This window comes from Haliaeetus albicilla, chromosome 5 (assembly GCF_947461875.1).
Source record: "Haliaeetus albicilla chromosome 5, bHalAlb1.1, whole genome shotgun sequence".
Classification (NCBI taxonomy): Eukaryota; Metazoa; Chordata; class Aves; order Accipitriformes; family Accipitridae; genus Haliaeetus; species Haliaeetus albicilla.
This window is the reverse complement of record NC_091487.1, coordinates 16,728,733-16,752,765: the sequence shown is the minus strand read 5'-3', so window position 1 is coordinate 16,752,765 and position 24,033 is coordinate 16,728,733. Positions and strand designations below refer to the sequence as shown.

Genomic DNA, 24,033 nt, shown 5'->3' with positions numbered 1-24,033 from the left:
CGGCACCACAAACCTGCGCGGCGGCGGACGGCACCGGGGCGGTCGGCTCGGGGGACAAGCCAAGGCGCGGCGGCTGCCAGGCGGGCGGCGGCGGGGCCGAGCGGGGGCCGGGCGCCCGCTGCCTTGGCGGCGTTTCACCCCGCCTCGCCGATCCCGGAGGCGGAGGGGCGCGGGACGGGGCCGGGGGGGGCAGCGCCGAGCAACGGGAGGCGGGTCTGGGCGCCGGGCGGGCTGTCAGTGAGGTGAGCCGAGCCGAGCCTCCCCCGCGCTGCGCCGGCCCCCTCCCCGGCGGGACAGGACGGGACGCCGCAGTCCCGGAACGCCGCCGCCTCACCGTTGTACCCCCCTCCGCCCTCCCCCGGCCCAACTCCCCCGGCACCGGCACCAGGCCCCGAGCAGCGCCCCCGGCAGCGCCGCAGGCCCCTTCCCGCGGGCCGGCGCCCCACTCACCGCCGCGGCACCCGCCGCCGCCGCCGCTTCCCCCGCCGGCAGCCCCAGGGGCCGCGGTGCCTCTTCCCCCCCCCGCCCCGCGCTGCGGCCGCTCGCTCACCCTCGCCGGGGCCGCCCGGCACGGGCCCCGCCGCTCCGGGGGCTGCGCGGAGGGCCCGCCCTCGCCGCCGTGGCCCGGCCCGGCGGGCGGCGTTATGCAACGCGGGCCGCGGCCGGCGCCGCCGGCCCGCCCTGCCGGCCGGGAGCCGCCGTGAGAGGAGCCCCTCCGAGGGCGGCGGGGCGGCGGGCGGGCGGCCCGGCAGGCCCCGTCCCTGCCCGGGGGCCGGGAGCAGGCCGGCCCGGCGCTGGCTGGCCCTGCGCGGCGGCAGGCGGGCGGCCGTGGCCACAGGCAGCAGGTGAGCGCCGGCACTCCGCTGTTTTTAGCGGAGTAAAACGCAGTCGAAGGGAAGCAGCCGAGTTTCTCACAGTACCATCTTCTGGCAGGCTTGGAGCTGTGAGAGTCGCCAACGGCAGGAGATGGGTGACAAACCACGGACGATCTTGACAGGTGCCGGTAGCCCCAGCGATCCGTGCCAACACCTGGGCAAGGTTCTTAACGTTTCTTTTGAATGCCCAGAGAGCAAGAAGGCGGCCCTGCATTTCAGCAGTTACAAGTAAATGAAACAACCCCAGCTCATCGCCGTTAGTACAAACAGGAATTCATTTGGATGCACAGAGTGGTGTAACTGACATTTTGGAAAAAAACAAAAAAACCAACCACCAACCAACCACTTAGGAAACAAAACCTGTTTCCTCTGTAACCTATCCCAGCAAAAGGACTACAGCGTATGCTCAGCTTATTATGCAAAAATCAGTTAGCAACAAAAGGAGCAGCAGTGGTGGTGTGTTGCCAGCCACAGCATCAGTTCTGTAGCCCAGCGAGAGAAGCCAGAGAGTCGTCAACATCTTGTGCTCAATCTGCGGCATCAGAAAGTTATCATCTCATGAAAGCCAGTGCTTCGAGCCACAGCGAGGGAAGGAGGAAAGAACGAACAGCTTCTTTGTATTTGAACAATACTATAACGTAAACAAACTGAATGAGCCTGTGAAGAAGTTTGTATTTCATAAGGCACAAAAACATACTCTTTGGCAGAGGTTATGTTGCTGCCCTCTGCTGCTGGGAACTTGAGCAGTTCATCTGCCTAATGAGCAGAAAAAACAGCTACTTGTGATAAAAGTCTCTGACCATGGATAACAGTACTGCAGCCAAGAGCCTCGAGATACGTGGTTCAGAAGTGAAGAGAGGGTGAGCTCCCAGAGTGGGTGAGAAGCGGGGGACAACGGCTCTCTACCCTCTAATGCCAGGTGGGATAGGCTGGCCCACATCAGTAGTGTTATATGGCTGCATCAGCCAGGGGAGCCTTCGTGGGCTCACTTCTGCCCACAGCCAGGTATTCAAGGTGATCTGCCATCCCTGTACCAACACAGCCTTAACTGGAATAGCTCTATACTGAAATTGTTCCGAAACCATCAGGAATCATCATCCCTCACCAGCAGTGGAAAAGGTAAATGGAAATTTTGTCAGAACTTAATGGTGAGGAGTGTAGTTTTACAGCTGGTTCTGACTTTGAATCTCTGAATGCCCATGGTGGGTCCTGTAGTGGCACATTTTTAAGTGACTATGATCTTTTAGGTTGTCACTGAGAGGGAAACTGAATGCTGTAATCTCCCGCTGTTTGTGGACAAGCCTATCACCTAACTTGGGAAATCAAATTTATTTACTAGAGTAGTTTTGACAGACTATTTACCTGGAACAAAGTTTATATCACCAGTGTAAAAACTGCATCTATGCCTATGCACCTGCTCTTGCCCCATAGTAATTCAGAGCTGATTATCTCATAAGGACTTTTGGAATAGTGTGAGGAACTGGTTACAACCCAAAATGGTTGGACTCCAAAGGAATGTGTCTAGAATAGGTAGATGATAGGGAATTGAAAATCTTATCTGTGAATTTGCATTGGGAAAACTGGCTGTCATCACAGCGAGTACATGAGAAACCCTCACTGGCAGCAATTAATACCTTATGAAGCCAGTCCTCAGAAATTACTTTATATACCTAGACCTTCTCAAGTCCAAAATAAAACCAGCCCCTTGTATTCAGAAAGCTTGCTGGTGTTAGACAATGTATCACTGTATCTAAAAATTGCTTGCATTAAGCTCCTTTTCTGCATTTCCCAATGTAGAGGCTTTCATGGCTCTGATTTTACTACCTCAAACAGCTTTGTACATGCTGAGTTAGAAAAACAAATATACACAGGCAAACAGCAGGCATTAAGTAAATGAGCATTCAGTGCATTACCCAAACAATATAAAGCTGCCCACACACCACACCTAAACAACAAAGGAGAGGTTAGAATGACTGCAAGCAGTGTAGAAGGGTGGAGGAGTTTCTGAAAAGGAAAGAGCAGCAGCCCTAGCTCTCTTTCCTTGGAAGAAAGGAATGTATTTTTAGAAGCAGTTGGCCAAGCCTCTCAACCAAACCACAAGTATTTGTCAGTGAATATACAGCATTTTCAGACATTTCCTGTGATAAGCAGAATACCCAAGAGACTGGGTGGAAAGCACCAAATACTGCAAAAGTAACAATGGTGTTGGCATGGTTCATTCCACAGGAGGACCTGCACAACATCTTTAGGACAACAGAGAAGCACTTATAATGCTGCAGGGTAGCTGCTCTCTCTTATTAGCATAATATGCCCATTTATTCACACTCATAACTGATGACAAACAAGTATTACAAGATATTAAGATGTTTCCCTTTATGTTTGCTTGGGTACAGCAATGTAAAATGGTTATTCAAATAATGAGTCACATGGCAGTCTTGGGGTGGGAAGAACAACATTTGTTGGCAGAGTAACATTTGTGTGCAGCATACCAGTGACATATGTCTTTGGCATGACAGGTTTCAACATTGGGGCTTCTCAGGGTTTTTTTTTTGTTTTTCTGGGGGTTTTTTTGCATTGTTTTATAGCTACTAGAAGTTGCACATTGCTTGACAGAAAGCTTCTGTGGGTGGTGGTAGGAGTTGCTACAGAAGCACTCTCTCCTCAGTTGGTGTGGAATGAAGAGCCATAAACTCTAAATGCTAATGTCAAAACACTGCATCTTCAGGAGCACTAGGGCAAGGACCACATCAGTGAACCAGGCTAACTTCCTGCCCTGTATTCATGCAGAGATCATCCGGACTTAACCTGGCATTTCACATTCCCCCTGTGACATATTTTGGAATTTATGTTTTATCTAATTCTGCTCCACATCCCGGGCATGGACTGACAGGGAAGTGGGACTTTGTGCTATGTACAGGATCAGTTCTGATGCCCCTGGCCCAAATACTCCCCCATAGTTAAGCATTTTCTATTCACCTGAGTTCTAACTCATGGACACATTTGGATATTTTAACACTCCAAGGACACCTGAAATTTAAGCACAGATTCTACAAGACAGATTCCAAATTAACTTATTTTTGGATTTTTTGTGCCCATATGCTTCCATGTAAAGAGAAGAAAAGTGATAGTTGGTGCCTCTTATTCATTAGTTTTCAAATTTGGAATTTCATCTCAAACTGGAAGTTAGCAAGTATCACAGAAGACTGCAGTCAAATGGAGTTTGCACAATGTTAAATACACAGAGTGTTAACATCCATTAAATCAACTGTTGTAAATCAAGTCCTTTACACCCATATACCCTTCTGAGAATAGGAGCCTTCAGCACATAGGATATTTAAATCTGGACTTACTACTCCCAGTATCACTCCCAGAACTGCAGTAAGTGTATTCAATTAGAAACAGAGGAAATTTGTTTCAAGTTTTCTGTTAGGTGCAAGATACTGCTGAAGAGGCCTCAGACCTCTGCAGCTTCTGCAATTGATGGAAGCAAGCCTAACAGTAAAAATAATGCGGGAGCAAGGTTAGCAGACAAAAACTGACATAAGTCCACTGAATTCAAAAAGAGTTAAGCCAGTATGAACCGGCTGAGGCACTGCTCCATTTATTTATGAGCAAAACAGACTGTTTGCATCACACGCACTAGACATATCAGGATTCATGTGAACACCACTTGCCTGAATCACACCATATTATTTGGAACATATGCTCTAAAGGAACACTTGTCACTGACGATACTGGAGTCCTCCAGCACTATCAAAACATTCATAAATAACATTCACCCTCCATACTTATATCAAACAATTTTTGTCTCCTGAGCAAAGCAGCAACTCCCTTTCCTGAGAATCATTATTCCTTCTATTTTCTTTGCAGTTTCTCACAGGCTCTGCTCTTGTTTGTTTTCAGTCTGGGGCCTACACATCTTTAACAGTCTGAAAGCACTCGGAAAGCTTTTCTTTTCTCCCTAAATATAAGAAGAAACACTCAGTGCCCAAAAGAGTACACTAGGGGTGTTAAAAGCTGATAAAGGGATCAAACTTGAACTTTGGAAGCAGTATCACTTCACAGCTAGCAAACAGAAAAACAATAGAAAAAGGTCATTGTACACTTAACTACACTGGTGCCGTTTTCCTGATGCATCTGCAGTAGTGAAAGTCCTCATGTTGGCTTTATTAAAAGGAAGCTTTTTTAATACTGCTTCTATATGGAAAAAAATTAAGACTGTGTATCTGAGTACCAATATAATGATTTTGTTCTAAAAAACAGTCTTCAAGCAAAAGTGTCAACCAGAGAACAACTGAGCATAGACCAAATCAGAGGCACAGACGGGTAGGAGCAGAACCCCAAGCTGCGACTCTCCTTGCCCTGAGGAGCATCTTCACTAGCAGACTATGAAGTCCCACACTGTTTGCTCTCTGTGCCCCATACCCTGGGGTTACTTGAGGGTTTTGTTTTTTTTTTTTACTGCCAGGTTGTCTCTAACATTTAGGCATCAGCAAGCTTAGCAGCTATGCAGGAAATACAGTTTATGTCTACATTTTGCAATGAGACCAAAAGATTGGATTTACTTTGTTTCCTTGAGGAATCTTCCCTGATTTCAGCTACCTCCTTCACAATATATTTTTGAAGTGCACTGTTCTGCATAGCTCTCTTTTCCCAAGTGTCTTTTCAGCCCTCAGTGACCTGTTTAAGTTAGGAAGATAAATTAACATGGAAATAGAAGGAGGCTGCAAACTGGAGAAGAGTGTAGAAGTATCTTTGAGAAAAGAAGGGGGTAAAAGAAAAAAGTTTCTCAACTAGTAAATAGAAATAGAGAAGCTTGCTCTTATGACATGTCTCCCTCCAGATGCGATAGGACAGTAGAATTGCTGAGGCTTATGTGGTTTGGAGCGCTGCACTTACAGAGCACATACCACTTGTGAATCCCGTGCAAGCCTACAAACAATGAGAAAGATAGTCTAAAAATCACATGAATTATAGCTGGTATATTAAAACCAGAAACTATTCCTTACCTGTAAATCTTCATGTTTTTCACCTATGAGAATTTGATTAATTAATAAGTGAATTAAAGAACACAGACTTGACATCCATGGTAAACTGGTATAGGAATAAAGACAAGTCCAAATGTCTCCCCACATTTTGAAAGGAAAGATATTCTCTGTTTTGCATGTGTTTTATACTCTATTTAAACAGGAAAAAAACCCCAATATTAACCCACTTAAAAAAAAAGTATGAAAATTAATTAGGTTTATGCATAATCCTACATATAATCAGCATTTTTAATCTTTAAGACAGCAGCTGAAGACAAGTCAGATTTTATGCAATTATTGATTTACGGTGTGAACTCTCTGTGGACCAAAAAAGGTTTACTGACTGTATTACAGTAGCACCCAGAAACCTCAAACCACAGGCAGACACACAGTTTGCTGGAGTATGAATGTGCCTAGAAGACTAGATGTTCTGGAGCAGCAATCTAGCCATGCCAGAAAGCAGATGAGGGAAGGGTTATGTTGACCTCTGCCTTTAAAGTCTGAAGGAAGCAGCAACAAAATGGAAGGTTGTAGGTTTAGGAGTATGCAATGATAACTGTTGTAACTAATAGCAATGCTCCCATTGACACCAGCAGAAGCCAAGCCAAGGGAAGCCAAGGCTCACTGAAAATCAGGATTTGAAGCCAAATCTGTGTCCAGCTCCAGTGGATTGTTTTTTTTTCCTTGCTCCTCTCCACAATTTTTTTTTTTTTTTTTTTAAAGTTACAGAAGGAGATGCCAGAGGTAGTTTAAAAAAAAAAAAACCTCTTTGGAGTCCTCTGGATAAGTAGCAAAGACAACTGTTGAAATATAACATTCCATAAGCTTTCTACTATTAAAATTAATCACATGCGACTACATGTGGCTCTCTTTGCTTCCCTTCACACCGCAAGTGCAGTTTTGGTATTTTGATTTCCCTGAGACTCAGCAGTCTGGAGCTACGCTTTCATCTGTACTAGTCTCCCTGTTTCTAGATACACCAGCTTTGTGAAACAATTTATTTGTTTGCATCTAGTCTTTTGAGGGATGGGAAACACATGCTACACAAAACAAGACTTGTATGCCAGTGTTTAAAAGACTATAGTTCTAGGAGAAGCCTTTAGTTTTACTTTCCTCCTTCCATGGCACAAGGACCTTAAATCATTCGCCACAGTAGTCTAGCATGAAACTACAACAGAGCACAGGCCAACTTCCTCTGACCAAATGTCTCAAACTAAAGTACAGAAAGCAGCTGCTAGGATGTACCTTTGTCTCCTCATGTTTCCCAGGACTAGCAACAATTGCAAACTAGTATCTAAACAAATCTCTGGACAAAGAGCAAAAGGGCTACTAATGGGGAAGGGAGTCCAAGGACAATTCAGTGATCTGTGCCCCACTGTCATAAGAAAAGTGCTTGTTCTAAAACTCAGAGCTTTTTCCCAGGCTTTTGTTCCCAGGGCGCAAATGCTTTTTTCTTTTTTTAAATGAAGTCAAGCTGATTATAAAACAGGCATTTGTACAAGCCCAACAAGTGCTACAGTTAAATAGCACACAACTTTCCAGTACAAGTTCTTTATCCTACGAGTTACTAGCCATGACCAAGGGGGGGCCACTGAGCAATCTCGGCTGCCATGGACATCAGCAAGGGAGGAAGGCTACTATGAACTTCAGAGGAAGAGTTCAGAGTACTGCAGCATTGAGATTTCGATCACTGAATTGCAAGAAATTAACTTAAAGGTAAGCATTACAATTAGAGAGAACTTCTATGCAATTATTTTCATGCACATTTAGGAAAGGTGCATATGCTCGTATTTATGGAGAAGCTGCCTATTCTGTGAAAGAACTGCTTGTCCTCTGGAAGTGCATGGTTAGTAACCAAAGAAACCTGTATGTTTGTGTCATGCAGTTATGAGCATTAAAAATGCTGCGTGTGCACAGTCAGAATCAAGAAAATCACAGTACCTGTATGGGGCATTTGGCAGTGCTCTCTCAAGTTAGTTTGCCTGTTCTTAGAACAGTCAGATTTTCAAGAGATACAGGTTTTCATACTTCAAAAAAGGAGAAAAAAATATTTTAGAATATCAAGCCCCCCCAAACTGCCTCATCTTTATACTGATATTTCTGGTTTTACAAGTTTTTGTTTTTAAGTAAGTGTAGCGATCTAAAAATTCAAGTTTCTGGCCTCCCCTTTAAGAATGTGTATTTTTACCTCCCACAAGAGGTACTTTGACTCTGTTCTTGATCTTTTAGTCCACACAAATGCAAGTATGCCAACACACCCACTCCTCTTTCCCATTTTAAGTTTGTTAGGTCTTTGGGTCTAATTTTCTTCACATCAGATAAAAACTCCTCTGAAAACCAAGTGATCCAAAATATTCCTACCATACTCATGGACACTTTGTCAGAAAGCTTAACATAGTGGAGCTCACAATTTACCTGCAACATCAGTATCTGTGGTTAGCAGCAGAGATTTAAAACACAGCAAGTTCAAAGCACCCACTGATTTCAGAAACCTGGTTTAAGACACCTAACTTTAACCAATAGTTTTTGCAGTACTTCTTATTTTCCAACTTCACATACTCTTTGCTTCATTGATTCTAATTACAACTGCAAGGGCTGAAAACTTTTCCAAGTCAGCCTTCAAACTATATCAGCACAAACACTCAAAGAGAAACACCAGCAGTGAGCACTGCTGAGGACTGTACTTCCAGGTTTCCTTCCATAACAGAGATCAAAATAATGTCCATCTAAGGAGGACATATTAAAGGCTTCGGTACTGTCCTCGTGCAAGCAGCCTTCCTTTGAACCTCAGGGCACACCAAGAAAATCCGTGCCTATGCACTGAACATGTAGCATTTCTGGCAAAAAAGATGTCATGTCACAATGAAAACTTTGGTTTGACCTCTTATACATGATTCTGAAAGTTGTTCAGCCTGTATCTAACATTCCTTGAGTGTCCTACTTTGCAAGTCCAAGAGCATTCCTTTAACAACCTGTATCCACGCTTGTTTCCTTAGAAGTCCATCAACAAAAAAACTTCACAGTGCAAATTCACATTGATCCTTGCATGAACCACCTTGGATCACAATGTGACTCTGGTAACTTGTGCAGGGAGTGACTGAAAGAGCACAAGCTGGTTGCTCATCACCATAGGGTGGTCACTAAGGAAACCAGTGGCACAGAAGGCTGAGACATGCTGCCACTAGATTCTCACCTAAAAGCTTTGAGGTTTCATTTCCACGCTTGTGGGAAAGCCCATTTTGCATGCGCCACTCAACTTTAGCCCTTTCAGTCCTATCCCCACTATCTTTTTCATGGCAGAGACTTTTTTTTTTTTACCCAAAACTCTATTCCTAATTTTATGCAACACTGCTTTAGCAGTTTCCACTGTCAGTGCCATCAGACCTAGTTGCTACAGCCTTACCCATGTAAACATTATAAGAACTTAAAAATGTGTTAAAATGTATACACACATTCCTAGAAAAAACTGAAAGACTAAAGGGTGCATGATGAAAAAATAAAAACTTTATTGAAATATTGTAGTACCAAGTTTAAAAATACTAAGATTAAAGAAAAATATAACCAAGATTCTCCATAACAATTCCATCTACTTTACAAATATATTGATGTGTGCAAAACTCTTAATTTTTACTTGGAGAAGTATCTCATACAGTTGAAACTCACGTGTGATGACACATGCTTAGTACTATCCGTCTTCTGCCACAGAGGAGAACAAATGGCCAGTACTGTGTTAAAGTTGAGGCAAGTTTTTGTAACATGAGATGCATTTCTCAAAATGACATAGAAAAATAACTTACTGTAATTTTTTTTTTAAACTTTTACATATAAAGAGATAAAGGAATTCAAAAGTGCTAAACAAGAACAGATGTAATTGCTCTCAGAGGCAACAAACATTCAGTTACTACAGCCTGCCATTTTAGCGAAGTGCATAACTCGGGGATCACCAGCCGCCAGACCAGAGCTGCCAGAGCCCCCTTGTGGACACAAAATACATGCTAATCGGAACTTTTCTTGCCCGACAGCAACTGCACAATCTTAAAACAAGCTAAGCCAACAAAAGCACTCCTGTCATCACAACTATAGCCAGAGTATGCCAGTAGAACTTAACTGGGGCACAAGAATCCTTCTTACAGGCAGTGTGCCCTGGGGTTTTCCCACGGTTATGGAAGACCAGAAGACATTTCCAGCTTTTTAAGTAAATTACAATTTCTACAAATTACCATACCAAGTTAAATCAGAAACTCAGAGCCCAGGACCCTGTTTCTGCAACACTGGTCAAGAGTGAATGCACAGGAAGCAAAGAACAGGACATGCATATAGTTACAATCCCAGTCCCTAGCTTTCTATGGCTCAAGACTTCATCCAATAACAGTATCTTTATATTTAGCAGATCAATTTTACTTTCTAGAGTTTGCCCAGTCCTTTCTCAGGCCTGTGAAAGATTTTGGCATTCATAACTCCTGGGTGAAAAGAGGCAAGAGGTTTTCTCATTAGAGGTAATGTTTCTCAGCTCTGCATATAAGTCAGATGTATATAAAATTATGCTTCCTCTGTAATACTGGAAGACTCCAGCACCATTACCATCTGCAAATAAGCAACAAGTGTCTAACAGACTCTGGTCAGGCAGAATAGTTGCAAGAAGCTCGCTTATCCCAAAGAATAATTCTAATGCTCTATTACAAAGGTCACACTACATGTCCTTGCTCCAGGACAGCTTCACAATTCGCAAAGCAGAGTGTTACTACAAAGAGGCATATGTTGAGATCAGTGTCATTAAGAAGCAAGCTTGAAGTCTCAAGACTGTCTCATTTAAAGGTCCACACCCAAGCTTGAACATGATTTTCCATTCTATTTGTTAAATGTGGGGCTCAGACATTTTTTCCTTTGATTATTAGCATGACCTCTCTCTGCCAAAGGCATCCTTACACCATCTAAGTCAAAAAGCTGCCTTAGATCATGTAGATCACCCACCAGCTAAACTGACTTAGGTAATTGCATACATAGTCTTTGCCTCTGTCATTTATGAAATGGACCATTTATTTTAAAGCTAACACAAACACCCTCATGGGAATGTGCTATAAATCCATAAATATTATTTAATTACCCATCTAGTTCAGAAACAAACTTGCATATAGGTCTCTAGATTAGGTCCAAAACAGGAAGTTAGATACAGTTCAGACTCCAAAATGTCAATTTCCCACAGGACCTGAGTTTCTACGCCAGTAAAACCCCCATAGCACTTTTACGGTTCTGCTGCTTGTTGTACTTTTTCAAACTAGCACACCTTCAAAATAAGCAAGAACTTTTCACAGACATTTCTTCAGTATTCAAAATTTAGGCATCCCACACAAGTTTTAACTGTGCAGTCCAGAACTGCAGGTACATTTTAAGCATTCTTAATACTCTCAAAACTGAGGATATGTTGGTGCTGCCAGATGTTGCCTTGATGGTATGCTGAAATTATTTACCTGGCATGTAGAACAGCTGGAGCTCAAGCCATCCCACTAAAAAGCTTCAAGAGACAATAAAACCATCTAAGTAGAGCTCAATCGTTAAGGGGCAATAAGGGACTTCACTTCCAGGCACTATCACAAGTCAGAAAGACACACGGCTATCTGACTTGGACACGAAGAGGTGTCCTGTTCCGATAAGCTGAACTGAGACTTTTCTTCTGATCTTTCTCACCAGCTAACTTAACCCTCACCTTTTTAAAAAACAAACAAAACAACTTTCTGCTGACAGTATCATTCTTAAATGTCTACCTTCTTGTGCACTGAGTAAGAAGCTCAAACCACCAATTTGTAACTAGTAATTCTGTTCAGCAGCAAAATGCCTGGAAGTAACCTAATTTGTTACTATGAGCATTTAAGCCCTGCAGTTTGAATACTGGCGCTTTTATTACTGTTTTCAAAATGAGGTGACAGGTCTTCTAACAGGAACATCAGCAAAATGTCAGGAGTCTTATGGGAGTCCCATTAATACTTCTTCTGAACAGATGATTTAAATCATTATCTGGAAAATACAAGAAGTTTCACTTAGACTAATAGAAGACTGGACCAGGTAACAAATAATTATCTCTTTGTTTCTAAAGTGTACATGGGCTAATTGTTCCAAGTCTTATCAGTAGGGAAAAGTGTTTATCAACTAAGAGAGTGCTGCATGTTGCACAATCCAAAAGCATTTGACCATACTAACTATTTTATTAAAAAGCATTCTGTAAAGCTTAATATTATCTCACAGGCCAATCTCACAAAACCGCAGTGATTAACTATAAATTCAGGTACTTTTATTTAACCCAGTACACAGACTTCAGAGAAGCTTTCTAAAATTTATAGCAGTTTTTCAGTGTTCAGCAGATGTTACTCTATTTGCTAAACAATATCAGACTGCAAAATTGCTCTTACTGTTGATGGATCAATAATGACATGGGATAAGTCATTATCTCCGTGGCAACAGATTCGTTAACTGTTAGAGGAATATTGCGCATGTTGCTGCTGCGACTCTTACAGGCATGCCTCGGCTTCCTCAAGCAGGTGCTCTCTCTGCAAGCCTGGTATGCCCAGAGTACTAACAACCAAGGGCATCTCTTGGACTACAGAGGATTAAACTACAACTGTGGTTATGTTATTCCAGAAGGAACATATTCTCATAAGGGTTTATTACACTTCAGTTTGATGTCCTTATTTCACTTATAATTTCTTACGAACCACATCCCTGTGGAAATAGCTAGAATGAAATTCAGGAAGGCAAATACTGCGAAGTTCTGTTCATAGCCCGACATTTTTTTGAAAGAAAACATTTAGTTGCCTTTAAGAATAGAAAGATCTCTTTCTTTTTACTCAATTTTATTTTAATTCCCCTCTGACTCCCCAGGATCTTGAAGTGTCAGGAGTCTTTCTGCTAGATTAAAACAACAAACTAGACCACTTGGGCTATGACGCTCGTCAAGCCTCTGTATACCATAGCAGTTCAACAAATAAAAAAACCCACATTTTTGCTTTGCAGAATTTACTGAAGTTTTATCTAGCACGAACTGCGTACTATTTTTTGTTTCCATATTGCACAACCTTGCACCATGTTAGTCAAAACAAATAAGCCACAGAAAACAGTAACTTCTCTGCGTCTTGATCAGCCTGTGATCTGGCTTCTGATGTTCTGCTGAATGCAAAACATACTGACACACACAATGCACAGCGTTCATCAACAATATGTGAACTTTTCCTTTAGATTCATAATAGAAATTATTATAATACATATATTTTCAAATACCGCAGCAACACTTTTTTTATTCATAAGCTATTCACGTGGGAGGACAAGCTGCAAGTTTGCCACAACTTCCTCTGGAATGTGTTCTAATTAAATTTAAATAAAAGGCAACAGAAGTGATGCCTGAAGGTGGTTTCATAGAAAATGAAAAATGAGTTGTCATTCAAGTATCAGCTGGATCTGACAAAAATCGAGAACTAGCAAACAGTCTTCCGAATGCCGAAGACAAGCTGGTCCTGTTTGTAAAGCTGTCACGTGAGTGGAACTGGGTGGAAAAAAAATCATTTTCCTTACAAACGCCAGCAATACAAATTGCCACTAATATACCACAAGTCCAGATGCTAGAGCTGCAGTGTAAATTAATACTCAGAAATACACCTTGTTATTTGTGAGAGACTCTGGCTTAGCACAGAGGAAAACGTTTCAACGCTTTCTTCTACTTACGGGATGGACGCGGCTGCTGCAGGAGACCTCCCCGCTCTGCTCCAAGTTCTTGCAAAGAGTCCGGCGTCTGCCCGGGAGCTCAAAGTTGCCTGCGCAGGCCGCCATTTGCGGGACGCCTTCCACGTTCCGCGCTTCCCCGGCTGACGCCGGGCCCTTCTGCGCGTCCGCCAGCGCCAACCGCACCACCCCCCCGCGCAGGCCGCCGGCCGCCCCATCGCGCTGCCCCTCTCCGGAGGTCTCGCTGCCGCGCCCGCCGCCGGCTGCGCCAGGGTCGGGCCAAGCCGCGCGAAGCTGCCGGTCGGTTCCTCGGCTCTCTTCCCCTCGCACTAAAGCCAAGCGCGCAAGACCCGCTAGTTCTCGGGGATACCGACCGCCTGCTTCGTCCCGTTAAAGTCAGCCAAAACCCAGCAAGCGACTGCGGGCAGACAGGGCCCTGGAGACACCCGAAGCTGCCGAGGAGGCAGGCCCAGCCGGCGCGTCGCCAGCCGCCCCCAGAACGCCTCGGCCGCCTCCTCCGCCTGCCGCGGCAACAGCGGCTGCCGGCTGCAGGGCGCCGCTCCTCCGCGGACGCGCTCCCACCGCCGCAGCCCGCGCACCTGAACGCGCCTCGCCGCCGAAGAGCTCTTTCCACCCGGCGCGGGCCGCCGATACCCCACGGCAGCCAGCCCCTCCGCAGCCCCCTTCCCCCGGACTTCCTTCAGCCGCCGACGCGGTTCTGACTCCCGGCTCGCCCCCCAGCCCCAGCGAGCTCCCCCCGCAGCCTGCGACGCCAAAGGGCCGGCGGGATAAAACCCGACCCGACCCCGCGGGCAGGCGGCGCCGGCCCATCCCCCGGCTGCACCGCAGCCGCGCGCCACCCTCACGGCTCCGCGCGAAGCCGCCGGGCCCGAAGGGAGCGGCCGAGCACGGCGACGGCGGCGGCCGCCCCGCGGGCCTCCCTGCCGGGCCGGGCCGCCCCCTCCCCTTCCCCTTCCCCGCCGTCCCGCGGAGCTGGCAGCGGGCGGGTGTCCGGGCGGCTCGACGCCCCGCGGCACATCGTCCCCCCCCGCCGCCGGTCAGACGGAAAGCGGCCGGGGCGCGCCGGACCCCGCCGCCACGACCGCGGCCACTACCCGGAAGCGGAAGGAGCTACCGCTAACCACGCGCCCCCTGGGCCTCCCCAGCAAAACAGCGCGCCGGGGAAGCCTGGCCAATCGCGTCCGCGGAGCGGGCGGGGGTTAACCAAGCGGCGTTAGATTGACAGGCGCTCCTCCCAACACAACTGAGCGGCGCGGTTCCCTCCACAAATAGGGAAGCTACCTGTAGCCTCGGGGTTGCCGGGTGGGACAAGGCCCGCTGTGTCTTCACGCTACTGGCCGTCGGCGCTGATTGGCGGCTGGCTGCGCCAACGCGGAGGGGACGCTCCCCCGCGACCTCGCCCGCTCTCCGCCAACAGGCGGCCGCCGCTGGCTCGGGGCCGGCGGAGCGCGGCGGGAGCCGGCAGTGGGCGGTGGGGGCAGCATGAGCGGGGTGGTGCGCGCGGCCTGGCGGTTGGGCGCCGCCGCCGCGGGGGGCCGGGCCGGGCGGCCGCTGAGCCAGGCGGCCGGCGGGGGCGGCGGGGCCGAGGGCGGCGGCAACAGCAGCGGCAGCGGCGGCTCGGGGTCGCGGGAGGCGGTGGAGCGGCTGGTGCGGGCGCACCCGGTGGTGGTGTTCATGAAGGGCAGCCCGGCGCAGCCCCTCTGCGGCTTCAGCAACGCCGTCGTGCAGATCCTGCGCCTGCACGGCGTGGAGGACTACCGCGCCCACGACGTCCTACAGGACCCCGACCTCCGCCAAGGTCAGCGGCGGCCCCGGGCCGGGGCCGGGCGCGGCGGCTGCCGGGGGTCACCTTTGGGCGCCGCCTCCCCCGCTGCGGGGGCTTGCGCATAGCCCGAGCCGGCCCCGGGCTTCTCTTTGGGAAACGCCGCTGTGACGGGGCAGAGCCAGGACCCCGAAGTCCCGGCTTCCCTCTCGGAAGGGCCGCCGGAGGCTCCGGCGGGTGTAACCCCGCCGGCGGTCGGGGCTGCCCTGACGCCTCGGACCTCCTGCCGGGCTCCGGGTGGCAGCCCCCCCGCCGCTTTTCACAGAGTTAGCTTGCTTTTGCTCGCTTTCTTGTTTTGTTTTTTTTTTTTTTTTTTGTGGGGTTGGTCGGTTTTATAAGCGGGCCCACGTCCCGGGGCTGGGGGGTTTGCGGAATTTGAAGCGTGTCACAGAGCTGTGCCATTGAGGTCGCTTTGCCTGGACGTCCCCGTCTGGTTTCTGTAACCCATGCTGTGTCGGAGAGTGTCTTAGTTTTCAGCAGAATGCAGTTATGCTTATGGGGTAGCTCTTGGAGATCGGGCTTTTTGTGCTACGCTGCCTTGCCTAGCTAATAGATACAAAGGTGCCTTAAAAGACCCCTAAAATACTTCATTACCAGATTTCATCCTCCCTGTGAACAGTATGGTGAAATTTCATGAATGGCTTGGACTTGTACCACTTGATTCCCTGCTGGCACTGCCTGCTGGGGATCTTCTGATAACGTGCAAGATTATGCTAATAATTTGCACAAGAAGTATTTAGTAATTGTTTCACCATTACTGCTCAAGTGGCAGGAGCTATTCTATATAAGGGGGTTTGCCAGTTGTAGAAAGCTAGTATGCTGTTCTCATAATGCTTTTCTTCTTTCTGTCTTCGATGTGCATAGCTGACCGTTGAGGTTTTATGTGTTTGAGAAAGTTTTAAAACAAACAAACAAAAAATAATAGTATGTAGTAATTAAGTCTTGCAGGTGCACGGCATTAACAGTTCTTGTCCAGAATCCACTAAAATGTGCTTTAAAGCCACATACTGGCATGTATCAGGTGACTTCCTTCTGTGTTTTTGGAATCATCTGACTAATACAGGGTTTTGTTAGCTTTTAGCTGAAAGGCTGGTTTTTCCAATCTTTGCTTGCTTTTCAGCTAACAGGTATAATAGTTGGTATGGTGTAAAAGCTTAAATACTGGAATTTGGATGTGATGACATTTTTTGTTAATGTATGTTGGTTTTGTTCAAGTAAATCTTCTACTGCCTTTGGCAGGTGAGCAAATCATGGTAGTTTTCTAAATTTTATTTACATATCTGTATTTATTTACATATCTGTATCATTATTAATTGTACGGTTTACTAGAACAAACTCATAAACTAAAAAGGAGGAAACAAAACCTTGAAATCAAACTATCAGCATTTCACTTTTGGTTGAGAGGGCTTTTGTGAGCCCTTGGAACGGGCAAGGAATTTGTAATTTATAGTCTCTGGGGAGCTGACCATGTGAATATGTAGTATTTTCTTCCTATGTAACAGGAACATCTCCCTTCTGAGCACGTTAATTTTTTCCTCCAAATGAACTCTGGCTTGTGCTAGGTGATCTGAGAGGTTATTGCCCTCCTGGCTACCTGAGCTTTAAATTAAAATCAGTGGTTTGATCCAGACTGTTTGGCTAAGCCAGTAACAGAGCGTACACTTGCACAATATCCTGCTGGTTCTCAGGTGCTTAAAGAAGTTGTTCTGTTCCCTTCCATGCATCAGCTTTGGCACTGGTCCGACTGCACGGAGAGCCAGCTCAATTTATTAACTGGATCACTGGGCGTGCGAGTTGAACTAGCTTGTTGTACTGTGAGGTGAGTGCCAGAGCCAGCACCAGGGGTGGAGCCTTGAAGAGTTGGGGAACGACATCACTACTTTCAAGGCCAGTGGGCTGTTGTACTGCTTCAGCTCTATTACCTACTGCACCCTTAAAAAGCCAGTATGTGCCTGCTTCTGTGGATGGCAATCTCTGACAGAGGAGAGGGCTGCTGGAAGCTGTAGCTCTTTAAGTTGCCAAGTATGATTCAGCAGTGGCTGCCTGAAGGCCCTCTTAGTCTCCCCCGGGATCTGGCCTCAGGTGCTGAAAAGTTAAGGTATGCAGCTTGTGACGCTTTCCGAAGTCCTCTCTGTGAACATAATCTGCATGCATGCGTGCGGGGTTAGCGAGGGGATGCTGAACCTTTAGCTGTGAAAATATCAAATACATCAACTACAGATTGATCTGCAAGGAGATTACTGTATGTGAGCTGGTGACCAGCTTTGTATTCCCCTGAACATAACTTAAATCTTTGCATATATGTATGCTTATACATTTGTAGTAAGAGCAGGCTGTTGGAGAGATGGTGATTCAGGCATATTTGAAGTGCCGATTGGTTTCTTTCCTGTTCCATTGAAACACCTTATTTTCAGGTTGTTATAGTTTGATTGCTGAAACTTGCCCTGCTCTAAAATATGGCAAGCTGTAAAACCAGAACAATTCCCCTACTTGCCTCTTCACCTAAAAGCACACTCAGATCTGTGAAACTAAATAGTACTAACTAGTACCAACTAAATGGCACTTCATGTGATTTTTCTGAACTTGAGCTGAGGATATGCTTCCCTGACACAAATCCTTCCTTATTAAAGCTGGTTTAAGAGACCTCAGCCCTCTCTTGGACTCCATGGCAATTCAAGTTTCTCTGAGTTTGCTCTTCCAGAAGTGATCGTGCTCTCAGGTGATGGACAGCATTAGGCTGGTTCAGGTCACTAAGGTGGCAGAGAAGCTTGGCATTACATATTGGAAAAGTGGTGGTTTAAACTGTTGTGGTAGTTCACCCTCAGATTATTTTCATTGTTGCTTTACATTACCTAAGTATGGGATGCTGCCGAGAGGGTGGTCTTGATCCTTCCTCTGGCCCTTGGGCTAGCTTTCCCTCAGTCATACTTGCACCAGTACTAACGATCTCCATGAAAATGTGTTGCTTTTCTAGAGAAAGTGTGGTAGGAGTGAGACTTGTTGCTTGAGTCAGTTCTCTGATGTGGCCCGTCATTGATTAGTGCTAATGCTGGCAAGAGGGAGGCTGAGAATTGGTAACTGGAGTTGGGGAAATGGGGTGGGAGTGCGCTAGGTACCCCTTTCAGTAGCAGTTTGCACTGATTCTGGTTTCACAGTCAAAGTGTACTAGCTCAGCTGTCAAACTCTAACCTTGATCTGTGGAGTGTGGTTTTACAAAGCAAACAGCACTTCAAAGCAGAAGCTTTGTTAACCTGCAGGGAGTGGGAAGGAAATCCCTTGGGATGTCTGTGCTGCTGAAGGATCCGTCACAAAAGTGCATCCGAGGGCAGCAAGCATAGACCAGGCTAACATGCTTTAACACTACTGAAATAGGATCAGTAACTGCTCTGCTAAGCTAGGAGTTGGTTAGCCAGTTCAGGAGGTATTCAATTTGTAATCTAGTTGAGCCCCAGCACGAAGGCTTTTAAAGCAGCTTGTCTAATACATGAAACGCAGCATACAGAGAAAGTAAGCCTGATAGTATTCGTATTTTTATCTGAAGTTGGATAGATCCTTGAAAGTACTACCAGCGCTTGCATGTATGTGCAGTTGGGTCCTTGCAGAAAATAGTTCTGTGAAAGAATGATTGGTGTAAATATTACCCTGGAACGCTTATTAGCAGTAGGTTTATTATGCAGAGCCCTTGGTTCTCAGTTCACGTTTAGCATTACAATATCTTAACAAAAACAAACCCTATTTCATATCTGCAGTGGCCCCTTTGAGTAGGGTTATCTTTAAGCATGCCTTAATGTTGGGACTCACTTTTTCATTGCGACTATTATGGGTTAAAAGATTTTTAGGACAGTTAGAGCAGTTCTCAGTGCTCAAAGGCCAAGGAATGTTAAAGAAAAGTACTGATAAACACAAAGTGACATCAAAGCTTATAATTTCTGCAAACTGTATTTAAACAACTGAGAGAGGTTTTAATGAAATACTAAGGAAGAAGTTACAGGAGGTGATGTTGGAGATTAGGTTAGATGGTTATGGGTTCCCTTTGGTCTTGATTTATATGCTAAGCTTGCTGGTTTGGACTTTTGAAGCATTAATTTTCCATGCACAAAATCTGAAGTCAAAATAAAATCTCCTAGCTGATGTTGTACTTCATGGTTAGGAACACTTTGTCACAACAATTTTTTTTTCTAGATTACTCTTATTTTAGTGGTTTTTTTTTTTTAAACACACTGGTATTTGACTAAGGGGAATTCTTAGGTCTATTTCATCTTTTATGCATTAAAATCATAATCCTATTGTATATTTATGCACTTATGCAGTAAAAAAGGAAGTGTATTAAATTCCAATCATGTAAACATAATTTGCTTGTATGGCTATTTTTTACCTCAAATATTTTGTTTTTTACCTTTACAGTCTTTATAGAGGCTAAAATGTTTTCTAAGGGGAAAGCAAATTCCCTTGTGTTTTCTGCTATACAGGTCTAATACTTGCTGTTAGTACTTTGACAGCCTACGCTAAAGCTCACACATGCTTGTTTAGAGGGTTGACTTCCAAGGTGAATGGGCTCAGATCTGAAAAGGGACTTCTGTTGTCTGTAGGCTTAAATTTGTTATACAGGCTTTTGTGCCTTTAGTAGAAAAATTACAGGCATTACATATTGAAAAACGTATAAAAATGTTGAATTCAAAACTTGGCATCTAAGCAAGTGCTGGTGGACTTGGTATAAGAGCATGCAGATGTAGAATTTGACTACTTCCTCTGCTATAGAAATAATGGCTTTGTGTGAAGGGTCATTTAAAAAGTGGCAAATTAGATATGATTCTTCTGTGTAATTTCTTGCGTGATGTCTTTAAGTGCAAGTTGGGATTCAATTTATACCAGCTGATCAGTTAATATTTTTGGATGGTCTTACATTTGTCTTCTATGAAGTATAGTTTTAAACTTTAATTCTGTACTTCGTAATTGTGACTTGAGCTCTGTTTTGTTTAATGAGTACTTTTAAAGAGACTTCAGCCTTTGTGCCCCTCCCATGGGCTGTAAGGTCTGGCAATGAAAGATAAAGCAATTTGAAATTCATAAGGCTTCTAAAGGGGCAAATATATCTTGCAATTGAAATTGCAGTAGTAAGTATAACTGTATGAATTCAGTAAGAACATAAAATATTTTAAAGTACCTTTGGGAAATATAAAGGATAACTGAATGTAAACAGTTCTCAGTATTTTTCAATACTTCTTACTTCTTTAATTGATTGAAAAATCCTATTTGCTCGTTTCCTGGGAGGGAAAAGAGATGCTACCTTTTCCTAGCTCCTGTTTGAAGTCAGTATAGGAGCTGACTCCATATCTTTCAACCCACATCTTTGAGCTGGAGTGAGAACCAAACCTAACTTTAATGTAGTTTTTCTGATAGTGCTCCTGTTACATAGATAAATTTTTGCCTCAATGGGCCAGAAATGAAAATACCAGTAGTACTGTCAGGTAGAAGCAATGTATTCTATTTAAAATACCATTCTATTTGGAGATGGGGGGAAAACCTTTAATATTTTTTTTTTCTTATGCAGGAATAAAAAACTACTCTAACTGGCCTACCATCCCACAAGTATACCTCAATGGTGAATTCGTTGGTGGCTGTGATATACTCCTCCAGATGCATCAGAATGGAGATCTCGTAGAAGAGCTGAAGAAGCTAGGAATCCGTTCAGCACTTCTGGATGCAGAAAAAGACCAAGACAAAAAGTAAAGATGAGCAAAAAAAAGATGCTGTGACGGGAATAAAGCAAATCTTCGATAAGAACTTGTTACCAGTAAAGCCTTACGTACTTTAGCTCAAAGCAGGCATCTTTTTGAACTGACACTAAGATTTCTCTGTGAATGTCTGTTAGCTCATGGTAAATGTAGTGATCTTGGTATTTTGATTTATGGATATTGTGAAAATTTGAGTATAACCACTGCACTGTAAAGCGTACATTTGTGGAAATCTCTGTTTTAAAAAAGTTCACTTCTAAAAGCATTCTTTTCTTGATTGTGGTGGGAGTAAACCAAAATAACTAATAATATTTTTATGGATTTTGAGTACGTGTTTATCTGGTCTTTGATACATGAACCTACGCAAAGAGCGTTTGCATTCCCTTGTTCCTCTTGAAAAAGCGTTAAGTAATTGTGCATCAGTTTTGCTGTATAATTCCTGGTGATAAGACTTCCTGAGAGCCTATAAAACTTCTGTAATCACATATGATATAGGAGAAAAAAAGAATATATGAGAGTGCATGAAATATACTTTTATTCCAAAGGGTAAAAATAAACAGACTTGTACAAATACATGTATAATGGTCATTATTACTTTGTAACTTTCTGATGGCTTTTTAAAAGATTGCTAAGAATTGTGCCTAAAGATTTTATAAAACCTTTTCTACCTCTTGCAAAGCAGCTTTCCCCTCTGCTTATATACTTTGTGTATTGCAGTTCTGTGTCAGTGCTAAAATGTGGGAATTGTTTGAGGCTTCAGTGTTCTAGCTTGAAATAGTACAGGACAATACTTCAGTTACTACTGTAATCTTGTATTATTTGCTAGTTGCTAAGTTATCTTTTTATGTTTGTTGTATCTCCGAGTATTTTCTCCTGACTGCTGTGCTGCAAAGAGTATGGTCTTCAAACGTGGGATTAACAGATGAAGTGTTTCATGTAGATAAGATGAGTGCAGCAGAGAGGCTACTGAATAGATAAATACTTCTTTGTGGAAAGTCTCTGAAGTCTTCAATACCTATCTAACCATGTTTCCCTAGGTGAAAGCAAATTATATTAACCAGTGTAGCTTCAGCTGTACAACAATACTGCTAAGGTTAAAAGCTAACCAAGCTGTTTCTAAATGCAGTTTACTTTTATTAATATAAACAATTTGCATGTGAGTTAGGCAAATGATTGGAAATAAACTGTATTTTATGTTGATTTTCTACAGTAGTTCTTCTTTATTTTAAATGAGTAAGGAAACTGATGCTACTTTTGATGTGAAACCTAAAATGTTTTCCACTGCATAGGATAGAAAATGTGTTAGAGAAAGGAAAAATACAAATGGTCAGTAGAAGAGGAAGTCAGGACTGGATCTTGCAGACAAGAGAGGTTTGATGCAAGTTCCAGTTCTAAATCTCTCCACTTGAGCAAGCTGTCCAGTGGAGAAACTATACTGGTACATTCTTCACAGAATTTGCCAAACTTGTTACAGTAAGCTTACTGTATAGTTTTAATGCAGTCAGTATCACCAGGATTAAATACAGTGTGTACGTTCTCTATGTATTCACTTGTTCATGACAGCTGCCCAGTGCCAGTAGAGGTGACTGAATGACCACTGAGTATGAATAAGTTACGCTCAGAGGCAGTCACCTGTGGCTGTTAGGCATGGAGATAGGAGTGCAGGATTTTTTGCTCATATACCACATCACATTCATGGAATGAAAAACTTTAGGTATAGATGAAGGTTAGTTCTGACCATTTCAGGGTTACCTCTTTTTGAATTCAAATTAAATAAGCTTTCTTATAGCTAATCTTTCGTGACTAGTTTTTGCCATTCTGAATGTAAAAAGATGTTTAGAAAAATAAGTGAATTTCAGAAGTCTTTGGTTATTTGTGTCAAAAGACCTATTGAAATGGAGGTACACAGTAAACACAGAATAAGGTAATGAAAATTAAATTATTTTCTGCTTCAATGGTTAACTCTTGGTCTGGCTACTAAATAAATCTATTAAAAAAACCAAAACCCCGAATCTGCTGTTTCATAGAGCTCTATTCTTTATTCTTCTGCAAACGTTGAATATTTTTCAGTACCATCTGCTGGTAGTCTAACATAAAGGTAACTTTAGGATTGTCGGGTCTTCTTACTCCACTAAGCAGCAACGTTTTTCTCCCAGCATGAGTTCATGCTTGTTGCGAAATTCCATGCGGGGACAGATGACAGGACACCAATATGATGATCAAAGTCGCCAGTTTATTGAGCCTAGCTGATGATTCTTATACAATTCTCTAAGTTCCTAAGAAGCTTTGATTGGCTGCTGCATGCAAGCATTTAGTGTCCACGCGCACAAGCATAAAATGTGATTGGTTATATCGACACTGTACACGCGTATAAACATAAGATATAGTTGGTTATACTAACTCTGTACACGTGCATAAACATAGGACATAATTGGCTGTATTAACTAAAACATGTGAAACTCGTCTCAGTCTAATTGGTCAAGATAAACTGCCGAATTGAGGTTGTTTGTGCCAAGTTCCCTTTATCGTGGAATGCGCACCTGTGTTTTTCTAATTGGGATCTTTGTTTTTCTGTCTTCTTGTTTATTCTGTTCAAGGCCTTCTAAAGGTGTCTGGAATGCTCTTGCGACCATGAGCTACTTTCAGGCCCAGTCACTAAGTTCCATATAATTGACCCCTCCACCTGCTTTTACCAAAGCTATAAATTTTTTTCTACTTTCTCTACTTCCTTCCCCTTAGACTTTTTAGTTTTTAATTATCTGGTTAAAATTTTACATAACGCTATATAGTAGCGTTTCTTTCTATCCTTTGCGTGATTGGAATGTGTTGTGATTGACCTAGTAAAA

At 44.2% G+C, this 24,033-nt stretch overlaps 2 protein-coding genes and 1 non-coding gene across 6 annotated transcripts in view; 1 reads left to right on the top strand and 2 right to left on the bottom strand.

Moving 5' to 3' along the window:
- SYNE3 (spectrin repeat containing nuclear envelope family member 3) overlaps positions 1-14,722 on the bottom strand; it is an 86,324-nt gene extending 71,602 nt beyond the window's left edge. The window contains exon 1 of one of the 4 annotated variants that reach the window (XM_069783555.1): positions 13,613-14,722. The gene's annotated coding sequence lies outside the window, so the exon portion shown is untranslated. The other 3 variants (XM_069783553.1, XM_069783552.1, XM_069783556.1) reach the window with 3 other exon arrangements.
- Positions 12,230-12,503, bottom strand: LOC138685555 (small Cajal body-specific RNA 13). Its single transcript, XR_011324855.1, has one exon. It is a non-coding gene; the product is annotated as a small Cajal body-specific RNA 13 (non-coding RNA).
- A 343-nt stretch (positions 14,723-15,065) lies between the features above and the next one.
- GLRX5 (glutaredoxin 5) lies at positions 15,066-23,199 on the top strand. The gene is made up of 2 exons (XM_069783557.1): positions 15,066-15,428; positions 21,004-23,199. Exons 1-2 carry the CDS (start codon positions 15,113-15,115, stop codon positions 21,180-21,182), a joined length of 495 nt encoding a protein of 164 aa, XP_069639658.1. The 5' UTR covers positions 15,066-15,112; the 3' UTR covers positions 21,183-23,199.
- Positions 23,200-24,033: the final 834 nt, after the last annotated feature.

Coding starts and splice junctions, on each gene's coding strand:
- GLRX5 (XM_069783557.1), top strand. CDS start 15,113: ATGAGCGGGGTGGTGCGCGCGGCCTGGCGGTTGGGCGCCGCCGCCGCG. Junction 15,429..21,003: donor GGACCCCGACCTCCGCCAAG/GTCAGCGGCGGC, acceptor TTTCTTATGCAG/GAATAAAAAACTACTCTAAC.